The following is a 16,820-nucleotide window of genomic DNA, read 5'->3' as shown; positions in this document are numbered from 1 at the left end:
TTTATCATGAATAAATGTTGATTTTTCATAAGTGACTTTTTACCATCTCTTGAGAGATTACTTCTGGAAGAAATACCAATTTAATAGAGGAAGGGGGACACTTCTCAGCTCATTTTATGGTCATTATGACCAGATGAGCAATAATAAGAAAACTGCAGACTAGTATCCGTTATGAACATGGATGTAAAAATCTTCCACAAAAAAGTAGCAAATAAAATGCACTCATATATAAAAAGGATAATATATCATGACCAAGAGCAGTTTATCCTGGTATTTCAGAAGCAGATAAGTATAACAAGCCATATCAACAGACTAAAGAACAAAACTACTTTTAGATAACATTATTTGTTGTAATATTTAAACTCAGATAGCTGGAAAGTTATATTCTCTGATTCAGCTGCTAATGAACTTTGTTCCTAAGTAGTCTTGATAACTGTAAATCACGTTCACTTACACATTAATTAAATAATATTTTGGGGGCCCTTTTCGAATATCAGGTACTTTAGAGGAGCTGGTAATTAATGGTTAAAATATTTTTTATTTCCTGCTTTATCAATTCAGTGGGATGACAGACAATAAATAATTAAGCAAACAAGTAACCAGCAGTTGGTATCATGCAATGAAAAAAATTAACAGGGTACTGTAATGGAGACTATCATAATAGGTTGGATGATGATAAGAGGTCATTCTGAGGTGACATAAGCAGAGGAAAGATGTTATTAGTATATGATTGTATACTATTTTCGGCATGCTGTGGTGTGTGGTTCAATTTATTTTAAATTTATTAAAGAGAAGAGATGTGTTTGTAGTGGGAGAATAGGCACGTATCTAAGAAATTGATTAGTTGTCACCAAAAATTTTGAGAGTGTTTCTTTAGTCTCTACATTTCAGTGGCAGAGATGAGAATAGAAAACGAATGGAAATTTAACTAACTGACTTAGCATTTTGAGAATTAATAAATTCAGCACAGATTAAAAACCCCAACAAGAAATCTGTCCCCACCCTCTCTTATTTCTTCAGCTTATGGAATCACAGACTTTTCGCTTCTTTTTATTTCCTCTGTTATCATTTGGTAGTTGCTTGTGTTACTGTACTCCTAGTTTGGGCAAATAATGTTTTATTCTCTAATGATGCCTAGTTTGTATAAGAATGATCAGCATGTTCTCTCTCTCTCTCTCTCTCTCTCTCTATCTCTCTATCTATCTCTCTATCTCATTACTAACTGGTAGACAGCTGCTAACCGTGTGCTTCAGGAGACAGGGAAGCAGTGGTTTCTGTAGTTGATTTATATGCTTTTAATTCCTTCTAACACTATTTTGTCATGCTTCAGGTAGGCCTTAGAATAAAGTCAGCTAATGGGCCTCCCCTGGTGGCGCAGCAGTTGAGTGCGAGGCTGCCCGCAGCCTCTGCGGCGCCGGTTCGTTCCCAGGCCGCCGGCGAGGGTCCCACAAAAAAAAAAAAAGAATTAAATCAGCCAATTGATAGAAAATGTTTATATTAGATATTCATATTAATTATTTTGTGACTTGAATGTAGCATAGCAACATTATGCATATTTTATATGTTATGTTTTGGAACCAATCATTTTTGGTATGAAAAACCCCTAGAAATATTCCTGGTTTTTTTTTTTATAGAGGCATGTTTTATTTATTTATTTATTTGTTTGTTTGTTTGTTTGTTTTGTTTATACATGCACTGGGTACAGTCAGAAGCGCGGGAGGGTGAGAGAATTCACCAGAGCCAGAGTGGGGAGTAGAGCAGGCAGAAGGACTGAAGTACACTGCTGAGGGGAGCAGAGGGCGGCAGGAGAGGTCTGGGCGCCATGTGGGACCCTCCTCCGGTGGCCGGGGAGCAGCCGGGGATCGAACCGGCGCCGCAGAGGCCGCGGGCAGCTTCGCAACCCAGCGCTCAACCGCTGCGCCACCGGGGAGGCCCTAGAAATATTCCTGTTTTTGATTTTATTGAGGAGACAAAATATTTCCTGCTTTAATGAGTAATGTCCAAAGGAAAATAAATTTACTTTGACATAGCTACTATGTTTAACTTGGCTGCTGTGAGTTAGAAAAAGCATTAAAGGTCATCATTGGATTATTACCATAGACATACATAAAGTTCTCTAGTTAGTAGATCCCATCTCAGGAGAAACATTTTGTTGCCCCAGTTCTCTCACTACTGCCATTCTCTGTTTTCCTTCTTTGTAAATTTCCCATCAAGAATTGTCCTTAGGAGGTGTTGCTACTTCCTTATCTTTGTTTTTTTCCTGTATGTGCTCTTCTCCATCTTGCCTCTGGCTTTACCATTTCATATAACTTCTTTTGTCAAGTTCACTAATCACAACTGTGCTAGACACAGGGACCACTTTTCTGTCACTGTTTCTTGACCTTTTGGCAGCATTTGGTGGAGTAGCCCACTCCTTCCTTCTTGAAACATCTTTTCTTGGCCTCCCTCCTATTGCTCTGGCTGCTTCCTAGATTCACCTTTGCTACATCAACTTCCTCCCAGCATCTTTGGAGCTCCTCAGATCTTTGTCCTAGACACCTTTTCGTTTCTACATGCATTCTCTTCCTAATGGTTTTTTTTGTTTTGTTTTGTTTTGTTTTTTACTGAATAGCTGAAAAAGAAGTCTGGATATGCACCCACTCACCTTTCCAAACACATTTCTTTCCAGCATTCCAAGGGCACCACCGTCTATCCAATGCCCAAATTCATGTCACTGATTCTTCTTCACAACTGAGCTAATTTAGACAGGCTGCAGTGTATTGATTTGATTTTCTGGGGTTTGAATCTCTGCTCTGAGACCACGGGTACTTACCTGACTTCTTTATACCTCAGTTTGTTAATTTTTTGTGATCTTGCAACATTCTGATAAGGTTTAAATAAACTACTGCATATAAAGTATGTAGGACAGTGTGTGGAACAAGGCATGCGTTCTGTGAATGTTAGCTATTTTAAATTTTCTTTAACTCTTCAGCTCCAACTAATGTGCAACTCTTATAGACCCTTTCAAAATCTATTCCAAACCAGCCATCATTAGTTGAGCAACTATAGCAGCCTCATAACCAATATTTCTGCTTTTTTCTCCCCTTTTCATTTATTTATTTATTTATTTATTTTTAAGGAAGATTTATTTATTTATTTATACAAGCACTGGGTACAGTCAGAAGCGCGGGAGGGTGAGAGAATTCACCAGAGTCAGAGCAGGGAGCAGAGCAGGCAGAAGGACCGAAGTACACTGCTGAGGGGAGCAGCGGGCTGCAGGAGAGGTCTGCGTGCCATGCAGGACCCTCCTCTGGTGGCCGGGGAGCAGACGGGGATCGAACCGGCACTGCAGAGGCCGCGGGCAGCTTTGCAACCCAGCGCTCAACTGCTGCGCCACCAGGGAGGCTCTTTTCTCCCCTTTTTAAAATTCATTCTCCATACACACTCAATGTGTTTTATAAAAATGCAAATCACATCACTTGCATAAACTATTCAAAATACAAAATGGCCTTGCCTTCACTGCTTGTCTTTAGAGTACAATTCAAGCTTTTTACTCTGTACGCATAAGGGGAAACTGCTCACCTTTATTCCATTCATGCTGGGCTGCATTCTTTGAATGCCTAACCCATTCTCTGAATCACTCTGTTCAGTTTCATAGCAATTTCTTTTTTATTTTCTATATTTTAATGTCACCTCGTTATTTTAGAGAAAGTCTAATAAATACCATAATAACTATATAATAATGCAAGAGTTAAATTTCTTTCACTGAAACAAAATCTGCTTTCCTGTAACTTCTTCCAGATGTCTTTGGTCCTCCCATTGAACCGAGATAGAGTAAAACTAATTGCTCTTCCAAGGTGTTACTGAAAATATCTGGGTTTATTGATGTTAATTTGTCTTCTGTGAACAGGCCCAGATACTCCAGCTCTGGTGTCTTCTTAAACCTTACCATTCCTAGTCACCGTCCTATAAGCCTGCTTCTCTTTGTCATTGTCCTTCATAAAATAGGCATCCCAGAACTGATATATTACACTCTGAATAATCTGTGTTGAATGTAGAGCACCACTGCACTATCCTCAACAACACTTCTTTTAAAAAGCAGACTAGCGTATCATTTCTGTTTTCAGTTTTGTAGTTACTCCATATTGAACCCCTGAAACTAAATAAACCCCCCTTTTTCTTAGTCCCTGCATAAAATGTATTCAGTAGTAAAATAAAATGTTCCCTTTTGTACTTAAATAATTTCACTTTTGTTTGTTTTATAACATTAATCTACTAACATTAATTTTGCTAGCTTCCAGGCTTTTAGAACTGTTATTTTCTGATTTAGCTATTATTCTCCTAGTTTTGCATCTACTTATTATTACTAGCATGCTTCTGTCAGTAGCAATATCAAGCAATTAGTAAAGTATAATTTCATAACCCAAATCATAAATAAATTAGTAACAGGGCAGAATCTATTGCTGTCTGGAGCAGGGCAATAAATATAGAAAAAGTGGCTTTAGAACAAATTTGGAAGGAAAGTAAATTTTATTTTTATATTTTTGAAAATTTATACAATTAAAGTTTTTGTTATTTGTTATTTGGGGAATAAGGAGGAGGAGGAATGCATTATAAATTGGGGTCAGAGGCTAACAGTTTTCAGATCGAGAAATCTAGTTTGTATACAAAAACCTAGAGATGGTGGTAGGCCCTTTGAGACTCCAAGAGTTCATTGTGGCAAAAGATAGAAAAGGTACAAAAAAGGTACTTTAAGCAGTGAAAGATGAACCTGGAAAAGTAAAGACTAAAGCATGAGCAGCTTTGCTAGTGGTTTCTAACAATGTCCTTTGAAAAATCACATCAACTCTCAGACTCCTTTGTCACATTCAGAAAATATAATAAAACCTACTTTGCCTAAAGGTGAGATACTTTAAAACTATCTGCCACATGGCACTCTTAAAAATATTTAATGTAAAATATACTTTATTTGGTGGAAAATTTATCCTTGGACCATAGGATAAATGATGGAGAATCTTTTATGAATACATCTTCTAATTTGCTAAGTATTTTTCTTGATTGGCCAACACTTTGGTGCCATTGTGAAAATTTAGAGACCTAATCAGTCAGAATTTTGTGTTATTTTATTACTTAGTGTTTAGAAAAGAAAAAGTATGATTCTGGTGAAAATGTGATCATTTTTATATTTGATTGGCTATTTAGTTATTATGTCCTCCCTTTGATACTAATCACTCTCACTAGCTTTCTTTGGATCGTGATGCTTTTTATACTTCTTAGTTTTGACTGACACACACTAAGTTTACAAGGAAGGCCCTTCATTTCATAGTAACTTAACTTTGCCCACACCTTTCTCACTAAAATGTTTAAGTTTGCAGCACAAACGTGAAATGACTCTGTTAATGGGCACTATCTTATAACTTTATAAAAATATGGCTTGAGGGATATATAAAATTGGCAAATAAATTAAAATCTCCTTACCCTAGTTTTCTCTCTCTCTCTCTCTATGTGTGTGTGTGTGTGTGTGTATGCAAATATATATATATATATATATATATATATATATATAGACAATATACCTTTTAGGGCAATTGATCCTGTGCAGGTAGTTTTTGGAGTTTATTAAATGAGTGCCTGGTTTTAGATTAGGAGCTAAATGTATCTTTTCTACTTCTCTAACCTGGCATAAATAAAAACAAATATTTATTAAATATTTGTTATAGATATAAGTTAATAGACATACAGTTGACTAGATTTTTCTATCAAAATAGAGTCAACCTTTTAGTTCATTCAACAAGTATAACTGTACTTCAGCCAGTTATAGAACTAGTCAGTGGGATTAAAAAGTTGAGTAAAACACATGCCCTTCCTTTGACTTTGCAGTCAATTTTAGTCCTTTTTGGTTTCTAGATAGAATTGGATTTTGAGAACAGTATAGACTAGGAATTTTGGAGAAAGTAAAAAAGGGAGAAGGAAACAGTTGGAATGATTTAGCCAACTTTTTTTTTTTTTAAAGATTTATTTTATTTATACAAGAGCCGGGATATTAGCTAGATGCATGGGAGGGTGAGAGGATTCACCAGAGACAGAGCGGGGAACAGAACAGGCAGACCAATGAAATACACTGCTGAGGGGAGCAGCGGGCGAGACTGAGAGGTCTGCTCGCGGTGTGGGTTGCCCCAAGGCCGGCGGGGATTGAACTGGCACTACAGAAGCTATGAACAGCTTCACAGTGCTGAGCTCAACTGCCTGCACCACTAGGGAGGCCCAATTTAGCAAACTTTTATTAAACATTTAGAATCTTATTTTGACCAACCATGTTATCACAAAGGTAAAGGCTTCTGCAGGCAGAGAAATAGAGGTATAAAGAGTTTAGCCCTTGAATCAGGGTGCTCTTGTCTTTTAGAACCTGACTGTGTGAGAGAAGAATAACACTTTTTAGTAAAGTGGCTTGGCTTTCATTGGTTTTGCAAGATCTTACTTGATCTAAGCACATGTGATCATTCTTCAGGAGAAATACCTTAGACACAGTTTTATTTTATTTTATTTTTTTAAAGATTTGTTTTTTTGTGCATACAAGAGCTGGGGTACAGGCCAGAGATGTGGGTGTGTCTGTGTGAGAGGATTCACTAGAGACATTGTGGAGAACAGAACAGGCAGATTGACCAAAGTACACTGCTGAGGGAAGCAGCTGGCGAGTCAGAAGAGATCTGCTGCACCATGTGGGTAGCTCCCTGGGGGCGACAAGGGAGGGGGTAAGAGGATTCACCAGAGACAGAGTGGGGAGCAGAACAGGTGGATCTACTGAAATACACTGCTCTGGGGAGCAGTGGGTGAGACAGGAGAGGTCAGCATGTGGGTTAGCTCTCTGGCCAGGGATTGAACTTGTGCTGCAGTGGCTGCCGATAGCTTGATAGTGCTGACTTTAACCCCTGTGCCACCAGGGAGACCCCTCTGCTTTGTTCCTTTTACCTTCCTGACATCTTAACTAAAGGGACCTCACTTTGTTTATTAGTGTCCACTGGTTTTCATAAGTATTTTGCTTTGTCTAATCATCTGTAACATGAATGTCTAATAGTTCTCGTTTTGACAAACTCTTTACATTTTGCTGTAAAAGGCAACATTTCTTCATTCCTTAGGGCTGAGTAGTATTCCATTCTGTTGATATACCACATCTTAATTCAATCCTGTATCAGTGAGCACTTAGATTTTATCTTTGTCCTAGCTATATTGTAAATAGTGATGCAATAAACATTAGAGAGCAGATACTTTTTTGAGTTGATGGTTTCATTTTCTTCAAATAGATGCCCAAGAGTGGGGTTGATGAGTCATATAGTATTCTCATTTTTAGTTTTTAAGGCAAACCCAGATTACTTTCCAAAATAGTTGTACTACTTTATTCCCCAAAGATTTAATAGGGTTCCTCTTTCTCTGCATCCTCTCTAGCACTTGCTGTTCAGGTGATTTGTTTTGTCTTGTTTTGAATATGTACCCTTCTCACGGGTGTGAGATGATAGCTCATTATAGTTTTGAATTACAGCTCCCCTGTTAAAAGTAATGATGAATACTTCCCCATGTATCTTCATCTTAAACTTACGTTGTAATTGTGTACCTTTGAAAATCATCAGCTTTATTTCTTCCAAATATTAAAAATTTATTTTGAAATTGATACTTTCATTCTTGTATTCTATTTTCTGCAGCTATTGAGTTCTCACATTTTATTTTCCAATGAAATCTTAAGAGTTTCAAAACAACCATCTTTTATTACAGGTTGTTTTTTGTTTTGTTTTTTTGCCAGATATGAGATGCAATGAAGTCAAGTAGGTTTTGCTATGTACTGAAAGTCAGGAATCTAGTAGTTTGCCATGTATATCAGCCATATAGTATTCCTATATACTCTTTGCTCATTAATATAATATATACCTACCTGTCCCTCTGTAAACTACAGACAACATTTTTGGTAAGAGGAATAAGCTATCTTTATCTCTACTTAAATAATGATTTACTGGAACTTAGATGTGTATCATTTTAAAATCAAGTGCTAGAAATGAGCTTAATATCAACCAAACCAACTTTTCCATGTTTGGTGAAATAAACACAAACCAAACTTTCTGTATTTGGTGAAATCCTGGCTTATTGCATTCAGTTCTAAAGTAATGGACTTTGAAAAAAGGAGTTTTACTTACTATGTTATGAATTTTAAGTGTTTGTTAATTTATATAAATGAATTACTATCTCTTCCCACCCTTTTCCTGGAATGCCTGCTTTATGTCATTCTTATTGAACATCAGTAATATTTGTACCTTACATTCTCTTTTATGTATTAGATATACACATGTATTATACATGTTGATTATTTCCCTGTTAACACTATACTATTTTTACCCTCCTTTCACCAGTTTCTCAAACAATTAGGTCTGCATCCTAATTGGCAGTTCGTCGATGTATATGGAATGGATCCTGAACTCCTTAGCATGGTACCAAGGCCAGTGTGTGCAGTGTTACTTCTCTTCCCTATCACAGAAAAGGTAATTGTTGTGTTTTTTTTTAAGATTTATTTATTTATGTATAAAAGAACTGGGGTATAGGCCAGAGGTGTGGGGGGGTGAGAGGATTCACCATAGACAGAGTGGGGAGCAGAACAGGCAGATTGACTGAAATACACTGCTGAGGGGAGCAGCGGGCGAGTCAGGAGAGGTCTGCTGCGCCATTTGGGTAGCTCCCTGGCTGGGGATCGAACTCGTGCTTCAGTGGCTGTGAATAGCTTTATAGGTTGCATCTTAACCCCTTGTGCCTCTAGGGAGGCCCCTAATTGTTAAGTAAGATATAAAATTTCCAGTAAATGCGGAGTTCTCTTTTATTGTTAAGTTAAAAAATTGCCCCTCTTTAAAGACCAGTTCTTACACGAAATCAGGAAATTTAGGCAATGTGTACATGTTAAAAAATTAGTGTAATTAGAGAGGTGATACTCAGATTTTGATAATTAGATTCATAGTCAAGTCCTGGGTTAATCTTTTAAATATGGGTAATTTGCACCTTTTATAAAATACAGTTTTCCTCAACTTTGTTTTGACATGACATATTGGCATTTATCCTTTAGAAATGGTACATACTAGAATAGTCTTAAACCTGTCCCAGGAAATAGATAAGTAAAGAATATTCAATTTTTCAGTACATATGTAATTTTTTTTTCAATATATATAATAGGTAGGTTTACCTAATGACACAGATTACATTATTTTCTGAGTAAACCTGATTTGGGTGAGAATCACTAAGCTTAAATATGATTTAATTGGCAGACTTAGGATGCATTGGGGATTATTAATAGCTATTCTTAGATGTTTAGATTTGAGTTCAAATTTCTATATTTCAGTACTTCTAGAATTATGTCATATTGATATATATCATGGAGCTAGAACTTTTAAAGTATTTTAAAACAGTTTTGAGTCTATATTCTTCTGGTTTTTATTTTTAAACTTAGAAATGATGGGATTAACTGTCATGGTCAAATAATGTGAAAGTAATTGTGAAAAAAGAAGTAAATGTTTGAGCAGTTGTGGGAGAAATGAAGTACGGATGACTTGGCATGTCCATGCTTCCTGTCCTCTTATTTTCCAGGAATAAATGGAGTCAAATCTCATAACAATTAAGAATTTGACTTTGCTAAATCCTGGAAATTCCTGAATACTTTTTGCCATATCTAATTAGCCTCAGTTCAAGATTTTCTTTCACTTAAGCATTCTACAAAACAAATTTAATTATATAATAGTATTTTGAAAAATTTATATTTGCTGTTTACAATATTAGAAATTGAGTTTGAAATCTTTTTTTTTTTAAGATTGATTTATTTATTTATACAAGCACTGGGTACAGTCAGAAGCGTGGGAGGGTTAGAGAATTCACCAGAGCCAGAGCGGGGAGCAGAACAGGCAGACTGACTGAAATACACTGCTGAGGGGAGCAGTGGGTGCGGCAGGAAAGGTCTGCGACAGGAGAGGTCTGCGCGCCATGTGGGACCCTTGCCCGGCGGCCGGGGATCGAACCAGTGCTGCAGAGGCTGCGGGCAGTCTCGCAGCCCAGGGCTCAACCGCTGCGCCACCGGGGAGGCCTGAGATTGAAGTCTCTTAGTGATTATCCATTATTAAATTTAGTTCCTACTTTTATGTGATGAGTTGTGCTTATTCTGAAATTTTTGGAATAGTTAGGACAAAAACTTAAATTACTCTCTTTGTCCAGTTTTATCTTCACCTTTTTTGATTACTGAAATAAACTAATTGATAGCTATCCCAGGACCCCAACTGTAAGGAGCAGTAAAAAGATGAAAAAAAAAATCAGCTGCTTAAAGCTTAGACTTTGTTAGTTGGTGTGATACAAATGTGAGTTTATTGTCTGATTTAGAAATTTGCCATACCATTGATTTTTATCATCAACCTTTTTTTTTTTTAAAGAATAAATTGGGGACCTCCCTGGTGGTGTAGGGGTTAGTCTCAGTGTTATCACACTATCACCACTGTAGCCTGAGTTCTGTCCTAGGCCAGGATGCTAACTAACTAACATATGGTGCAGCGGACCTATCCTATCTTGCCGACTGCTCCCCTTAGCAGTATATTTTAGTAAATCTGCCTGTTCTTGTTTTGCTCCCCACTCTGTCACTGGTGAACCTTCTCATCCCCCTGTATCTGTAGCCTATACCCCAGTTCATTTTTGCATAAATAAATAAAACATATCCTTTTTTAAAAAAGAATAAATTGAATTTGATCTTCTTCATTTACTGGGTCATCAATATTACAAAAGCAGATTTTCTTTATCAATAGGACTTCTTCATTTAGTAGATCATTAGTTTTAAAAAACTCAATGTTCCTGTTGGTAGGAAGAACACAATTCCATAGTATTTATATAAATAAATATTTATACTTCTATAAATAAAGACTATGAGTGGCACCTGTAACTTTCTGATACCACATCCAATTTAACAAATCTCCATTTTAGGTCATAAGTGACATAAATTCACACAAAGAATTCCTAGTGTGTGTTTTAGGAGATACTAAGTATTTCAGTCGTCTGATTTCTAATTTAGAAACTGAAGTGAAGTTGTGAATGACTTAAGCATACTAATAGCAAAAGAACTGTCCTGGATACCTCATTACCCTTTAAATAAAGTCAATTAGGTAGTTTTAAATGTGTGCTTTACCAGCCAATGAATCATAGGTGAAGAGGCTATAAATTCACTTCTCTCTGATATTTATGTTGTCTCTTGAGCGTGTGTTTTCATTTTGGTCTGCCATAATTGCTCTTCCTTTTTTCCTGTACTTTATATTATTTTAGGATTTTTTTCTTAAACATTAACTCTTAAAAGGCCATAAAATTTCATCTTGTTTTGTCAGCAAGGAACACTGATTTTAAACAACAGCAAACTAAGCTGTAGGGCTCTATAAACATTTCAATTTAAGACCTAATGGAACCTTTCCAGTTTTTATCATTTGAACTTATACGTATGGATTCATGTTTCAGAATTCTGAAAATACTACTGAAAACCTGATTTAGTAATACATTAATCAAGATTATGTTTTAAAGCATAGATGCATTTGTGGTTAGAAGCAGTGTCTTACTGGTTTTCTGCAATGATTATTTGTTTCTTTACTACATGGATCAGCAAACATATTGTGTAAGGGGCCAAATTGTAAATATTTGTGATTTTTCAGGCCTTATAGTTTCTGTTACAACTTCTCAGCTTAGCCTTTCCATGTGAAAACAGTAATAGTCAATACATAAATGAAACCTTACTCATGAAAATAGGCAATAAGCCAGATTGACCTGCAGACTGTCATTGTACTACTTTATCATTTGTCCCTGCTCTATTGGAATTTGAAAGTGATATGAAAACAATAAGCAAAATATTAAAACTTTCTTTCCACTTTTCTCCTCCTATTCACTATTTTTTAGCCACTTTATTTATATTTAACCTCTGTTTTATAATTAGAAAAATGAGCACAAAGACTGTAATTTGCCAAATTACAAACCTAATTTGGCAGAGCTGGGAGGTGGGCTCAGGCAGGTAGTTAGAGTTCAGACTTTTGATACTCATTACTTTATCATGTTGTTTTTATGACCAGTTATTGTAGGTAATGGTGAATGTTTGTTATAACTATTGTATGCTTCTAATTTTTTAAAAATGACATAATTTAACAATACAGCAATGTTAGGAATTAGTCATGCTGGGTCTCCCATGTATGCAGGAGGAATACATGTTGTTATTAAACTTCTTTTTGATTTTTTCTCTTGTCAAAGTAATAAAGCCAAAATAGGTATATAAAAATAGAAAATAAAAATCCTCCAGTGATTTTTGTTTTGGGTCCCAGAGATAATCTTTCTTTAGTTTTTGTATAACCTTTTCAGGCTTTTCAATATATATGTAATATATAATTTAAAATTATAAGTGAGAGTTATCTTAATATATACTGAACTATAAATGCTCTATAATCATGGGCAGATTTCTAAGTCAAAATATGTAAATCTACCTTACTCCCTTCCCTTAAAGTATAAATACAGTATTTCCTTAAGATATGCCATAATATGTAAACCAAGTCCCTGTTACTGGACAGAATTTTTCCAGATTTATGGTTCAGTCTCAATGTTTTAGCTTTCACATGTAGACTCTTGATTTGTTTTTTTACTAGTATGAAGTATTCAGAACAGAAGAGGAAGAAAAAATAAAATCTCAGGGACAAGATGTTACGTCTTCAGTATATTTCATGAAACAAACAATCAGCAATGCCTGTGGAACAATCGGACTGATCCATGCTATTGCCAACAATAAAGACAAGATGCACTTCGGTAAATCATTTTTCGTTGCTGCTATTTTTTTCCTGCTTAACTAGTAAGTTAACTTATTGAGCAGTAGGTGGTGCTCTAGTTCTTCCCTTCAAAGTATTAAAGCAGTTTCTTCCCTTTTTCTTTTATAATAGGAATGTATGTACTGTTAGAAGAAATATTAATCCTTCCCTTTCTTTTTATTGTCGATAAAGAAAGCTTCAATAAATAACCTCAGCCCTATCCTTTATCTCAACATGTATTTCTAACTTACGAGTGAAAGGGTTTTACCTAAAAAAATAGTACACTTCTAGAATTTTCATGTCAGTCACTGGGAGACTGCCAACCTTTCAGTTTTATCTTTTTAAATATTCTCAGAATCAGGATCAACTTTGAAAAAATTCCTGGAGGAGTCTGTGTCAATGAGCCCTGAAGAACGAGCCAGATACCTGGAGAACTATGACGTCGGTACCTTTTTTCTGTCTTGTTTTCGTATGTGGGCAAATTTTTGTGGGAGTGTAGATTCTCTTTGGGGTTTGTCTTGAAAGTAGTTTTGAACAGTTAACGTTTTTTTCATATTCATTAAAAATGACCTTTTGTACTTTTCAGGTGCCATTATCTGAACTATCCATAAATGTTGATAAATTGCTACTTCTATTTCTAGAGGTGAATGAAAAAATAAAGCAGTTTAATTTACAAATTTATAAAATATCTTATCATTGACTATTCCTTACCATTCCCTCCCTATAATAAATATATGCCTGGCAATACCCTGTGTGTCTTTCACTGGGAATTTGGAACAAGGCTGAAGACCAATGGAAAAAACAAAGGTTTAAAGGTAGATGTTAGACTATACTTTAGCTATTTTATCAGTGTGATATTTTTGCATGTGTGAAGACACAGGCCACATAATATAGTTTTAAATGATTGTATCATTTTGTCGAATTGTTTCAGAATGGTTTTAAAAATTAATCATTTTTGGAAATTTGTTTTTCTTTTGAAGTCTTTTTACCATTTAATAACATTAAATATATTGTAAGTTATTTGAAATTAGAAGCAGTACAAATTAATTGGTTAGAATAAATACATTAAACAGAGTTTGTGCCCAATCACTTCATTGATTTGATTATGTTGTTTTAGCATTATAATATATTTTGATGATTTTAATTTGTTTTTTCTTTTAAAAACCTGTTGATCTCATTAAGCATCTTTATTTTACATAAGAATAACACAACATAAAATTCTCCAGTAATCCCACCATTGAGAGGTAGTCACCATTAATAATTTTCACAGGGCATGTATATGTATATATGTATATACACAATTTTTTAAAACAAAATTTTGGTCATGTTGTAATAGTGCTTTATAACTTGCTTTTTCACTTAACTTATCACAAACTTATTACATACAGTAAGTATATATTTGACTTCATTTAATGGCTGCATAGCTTTCCATTGTATGATATTTTATTTATTGTCAGAAATGTCATTTTTCCTTTTTTTCACTATTTAAAAATATTACAAGACACATCATTGTACCTAAATATTTACAAATATCCTTAATTATATATAATTATATACAGTGGTATGTAAATAAATAGACAGCTAGAAAATAAATTGTTCAATCAAACAGTTTGCATGTTCTGAAGGCTTTGATTGCCAAATTGCTATTCATAAAGTTTGTACTCTTATCCGTAATTTACTACTTTGCCCATTTCTCTTCATCTTTGCTAATAGCGGGTATTATAAGATTATTTTCTTTTAAGTTCAGAAAATGAAAACTCTAGCTTTCAATGGATGCATGCATTTTCTCCATATTTCTAAATTGTCAACTGAAGCTGCATGATTAAGTGTAAATACAGCCAGAGCTGCAGAGGAGCATGTAACCTAGAGAAACAGATGAGAAAAGCTTCTTCAGTCTCTATCTGTGAGATGCCTACTTTATTCCAGTCTCATTTGAATAAAGTGTTGTGTATTAGTTCTCACAAACAAGTGACTCCTACTTATACCCAGTAATTATAAGTAAACAGATAACTCAGTTTCTTAAGTCCAGAGATTTGTGGGTTGGCAAGTACAGCACTTAATTTGGTTGCTTAGAAATCATTCTTAAATATCTAGTACTAAGCTGTTCTTAAATTTCTCCCAATTTTGTTGTATCTTAGATGTTAAAATTTACTTTTTTTTTTCATTTTAAAAATTGAATATAGTTATTTTCTCCTATTAATACCTTGTATTCTTATTACAGGCTATTCGAGTTACTCATGAGACCAGTGCCCATGAGGGTCAGACTGAGGTATTTCACATTTTTCAGAATTTTTCTTGCCATATTAAATTTAAACCATAGTGTTATTGTATGACATGCCCTTTTAGAAAATTACTTGGATTTATTGTTTTTTCCTTTGAGGGAATTTTCTCATGCAAAAATAGTCAAAATGTAACACAAGAACTTATTTTGACAAACCATTAAGATGTTATTTTGATATGGGCTATCTTTGTTTAATTTACACAGATTGCACATGTGTAATTAATGTTGGTTTTGGCTAACAAGTGGCTTGCATCTTCCTTTGTCAGATTTCTTTCACTTGCAAGTATTCTGAGAAAAATAGCTGTACTATAATCTTTATGATTTTTGAGAGTCCTAACCATGCCCTGCTTCTAGCAATGCCTGCTTTATATTTGCTCAATAGATCTGGGGCAATGTCATGACCTTCATTATTTTTACTTTGCTTATTCTTAAGCTGGAGTACCTCACCTCTCCTCTTAAATCGTTTTTCATTATATTGTTTTGTCTCATTCTCTCCTTCCATTTCTCCTTGTTCTTCCCTCTTATTTTTTCTTCCTTCCCTCCAATACTTACTCTCCCTCACTTGGGGGGAGGTTGGTCAGAAAATTTCTTAGTCAAGAGGAATAGAATTTAGGGCCTCCCCGGTGGCGCAGCGGTTGAGCGCTGGCTTGCGAAGCTGCCCGCGGCCTCTGCGGCGCAGGTTCGATCCCCGGCTGCTCCCCGGCCACAGGAGGAGGTCCCACATGGCGCGCAGACCTCTCCTGCCGCCCACTGCTCCCTCAGCAGTGTGCTTCGGTCCTTCTGCCTGCTCTGCTCCCCGCTCTGGCTCTGGTGAATTCTCTCACCCTCCCGCGCTTCTGACTGTACTCAGTGCATGTATGAACAAAACAAACAAACAAACAAATAAATAAATAAATAAAATATGCCTCTATTAAAAAAAAAAAAAAAAAACTTAAAAAAAAAAAAAAAAAAGAGGAATAGAATTTAATTGACCATTTGGTGTGTTTATAACACATTTAACTGTTAACCTCAGAGAATTCTAGATTTTCTTCTTATTTCAGGTATGACTTGAAACAAGTTTTTTTTTGTGTTTTAAGTTGACAATGCCTTTTATGCTCTAAAGATAATGGAAAAATTAATAGTACTTATTTTAAATATTGATCTTAAATATTTCTACTACCGTCAAAAAATGTTTTCGAGGAGAAAACAATATGATAGTATGATACAGCCACAGTTTTCCTTGATGGAACTGGATAACTGTGAATGCTTATACTAAAATCAATTAGGAATTTAAACATTAATTCTCTTGGTTATATTATACTTTTTTATTTGCCCTGAGGTGCTGATTTCAGAGGTGTGGATCTTGCTTTTTGACTAAGTTTACACACATGCACAGATATTTATATGGCATGTCTAAATAGTTTTAATACCGGGTTGGGGATTACTAAAATGCATTTTATACTGCATATTTATTTTCATATGAAATAATTTGTATATTTTCATAGAGAGAACAAAAGCCACAAATGGCCCCTGTACCAAGGGCCATTTCGTCAATATCTCATTTTGGGTTTATCTATCATCTATGGTCTTAAGAGCCTTGATACATTATTAACTTCATTGCTCTGTCTATATTAGGACACTGGTTTTTGTTAGTACCTACCAAACAATCAGGTCTTCCCTATTTGTATTCATTTGCTTGGGCTGCCATAACAAAATACCACAGTCAGGGTAACTGAAAGTTCTCACAAATC

General features: G+C 35.3%; 1 protein-coding gene across 2 annotated transcripts in view; it reads left to right on the top strand.

The window, feature by feature from the left end:
• The window catches only part of UCHL3 (ubiquitin C-terminal hydrolase L3), a 52,113-nt gene that overhangs the window by 2,450 nt on the left and 32,843 nt on the right, over nt 1-16,820 (top strand). Inside the window, exons 2-5 of one of the 2 annotated variants that reach the window (XM_037528919.2) lie at nt 8,376-8,504; nt 12,654-12,810; nt 13,165-13,250; nt 15,031-15,078. In XM_037528919.2, the coding sequence (XP_037384816.2) occupies nt 8,430-8,504; nt 12,654-12,810; nt 13,165-13,250; nt 15,031-15,078 (366 nt within the window). In that variant the 5' untranslated portion in view covers nt 8,376-8,429. Of the gene's footprint in view, nt 1-8,375; nt 8,505-12,653; nt 12,811-13,164; nt 13,251-15,030; nt 15,079-16,820 lie in introns of those variants that run through there. The other variant, XM_054701474.1, reaches the window with a different exon arrangement.

Source organism: Talpa occidentalis, unplaced genomic scaffold, assembly GCF_014898055.3.
Source record: "Talpa occidentalis isolate TD23 unplaced genomic scaffold, MPIMG_talOcc4v2.1 talOcc4.5, whole genome shotgun sequence".
Classification (NCBI taxonomy): Eukaryota; Metazoa; Chordata; class Mammalia; order Eulipotyphla; family Talpidae; genus Talpa; species Talpa occidentalis.
This window is presented reverse-complemented; position numbering and strand designations above follow the sequence as displayed.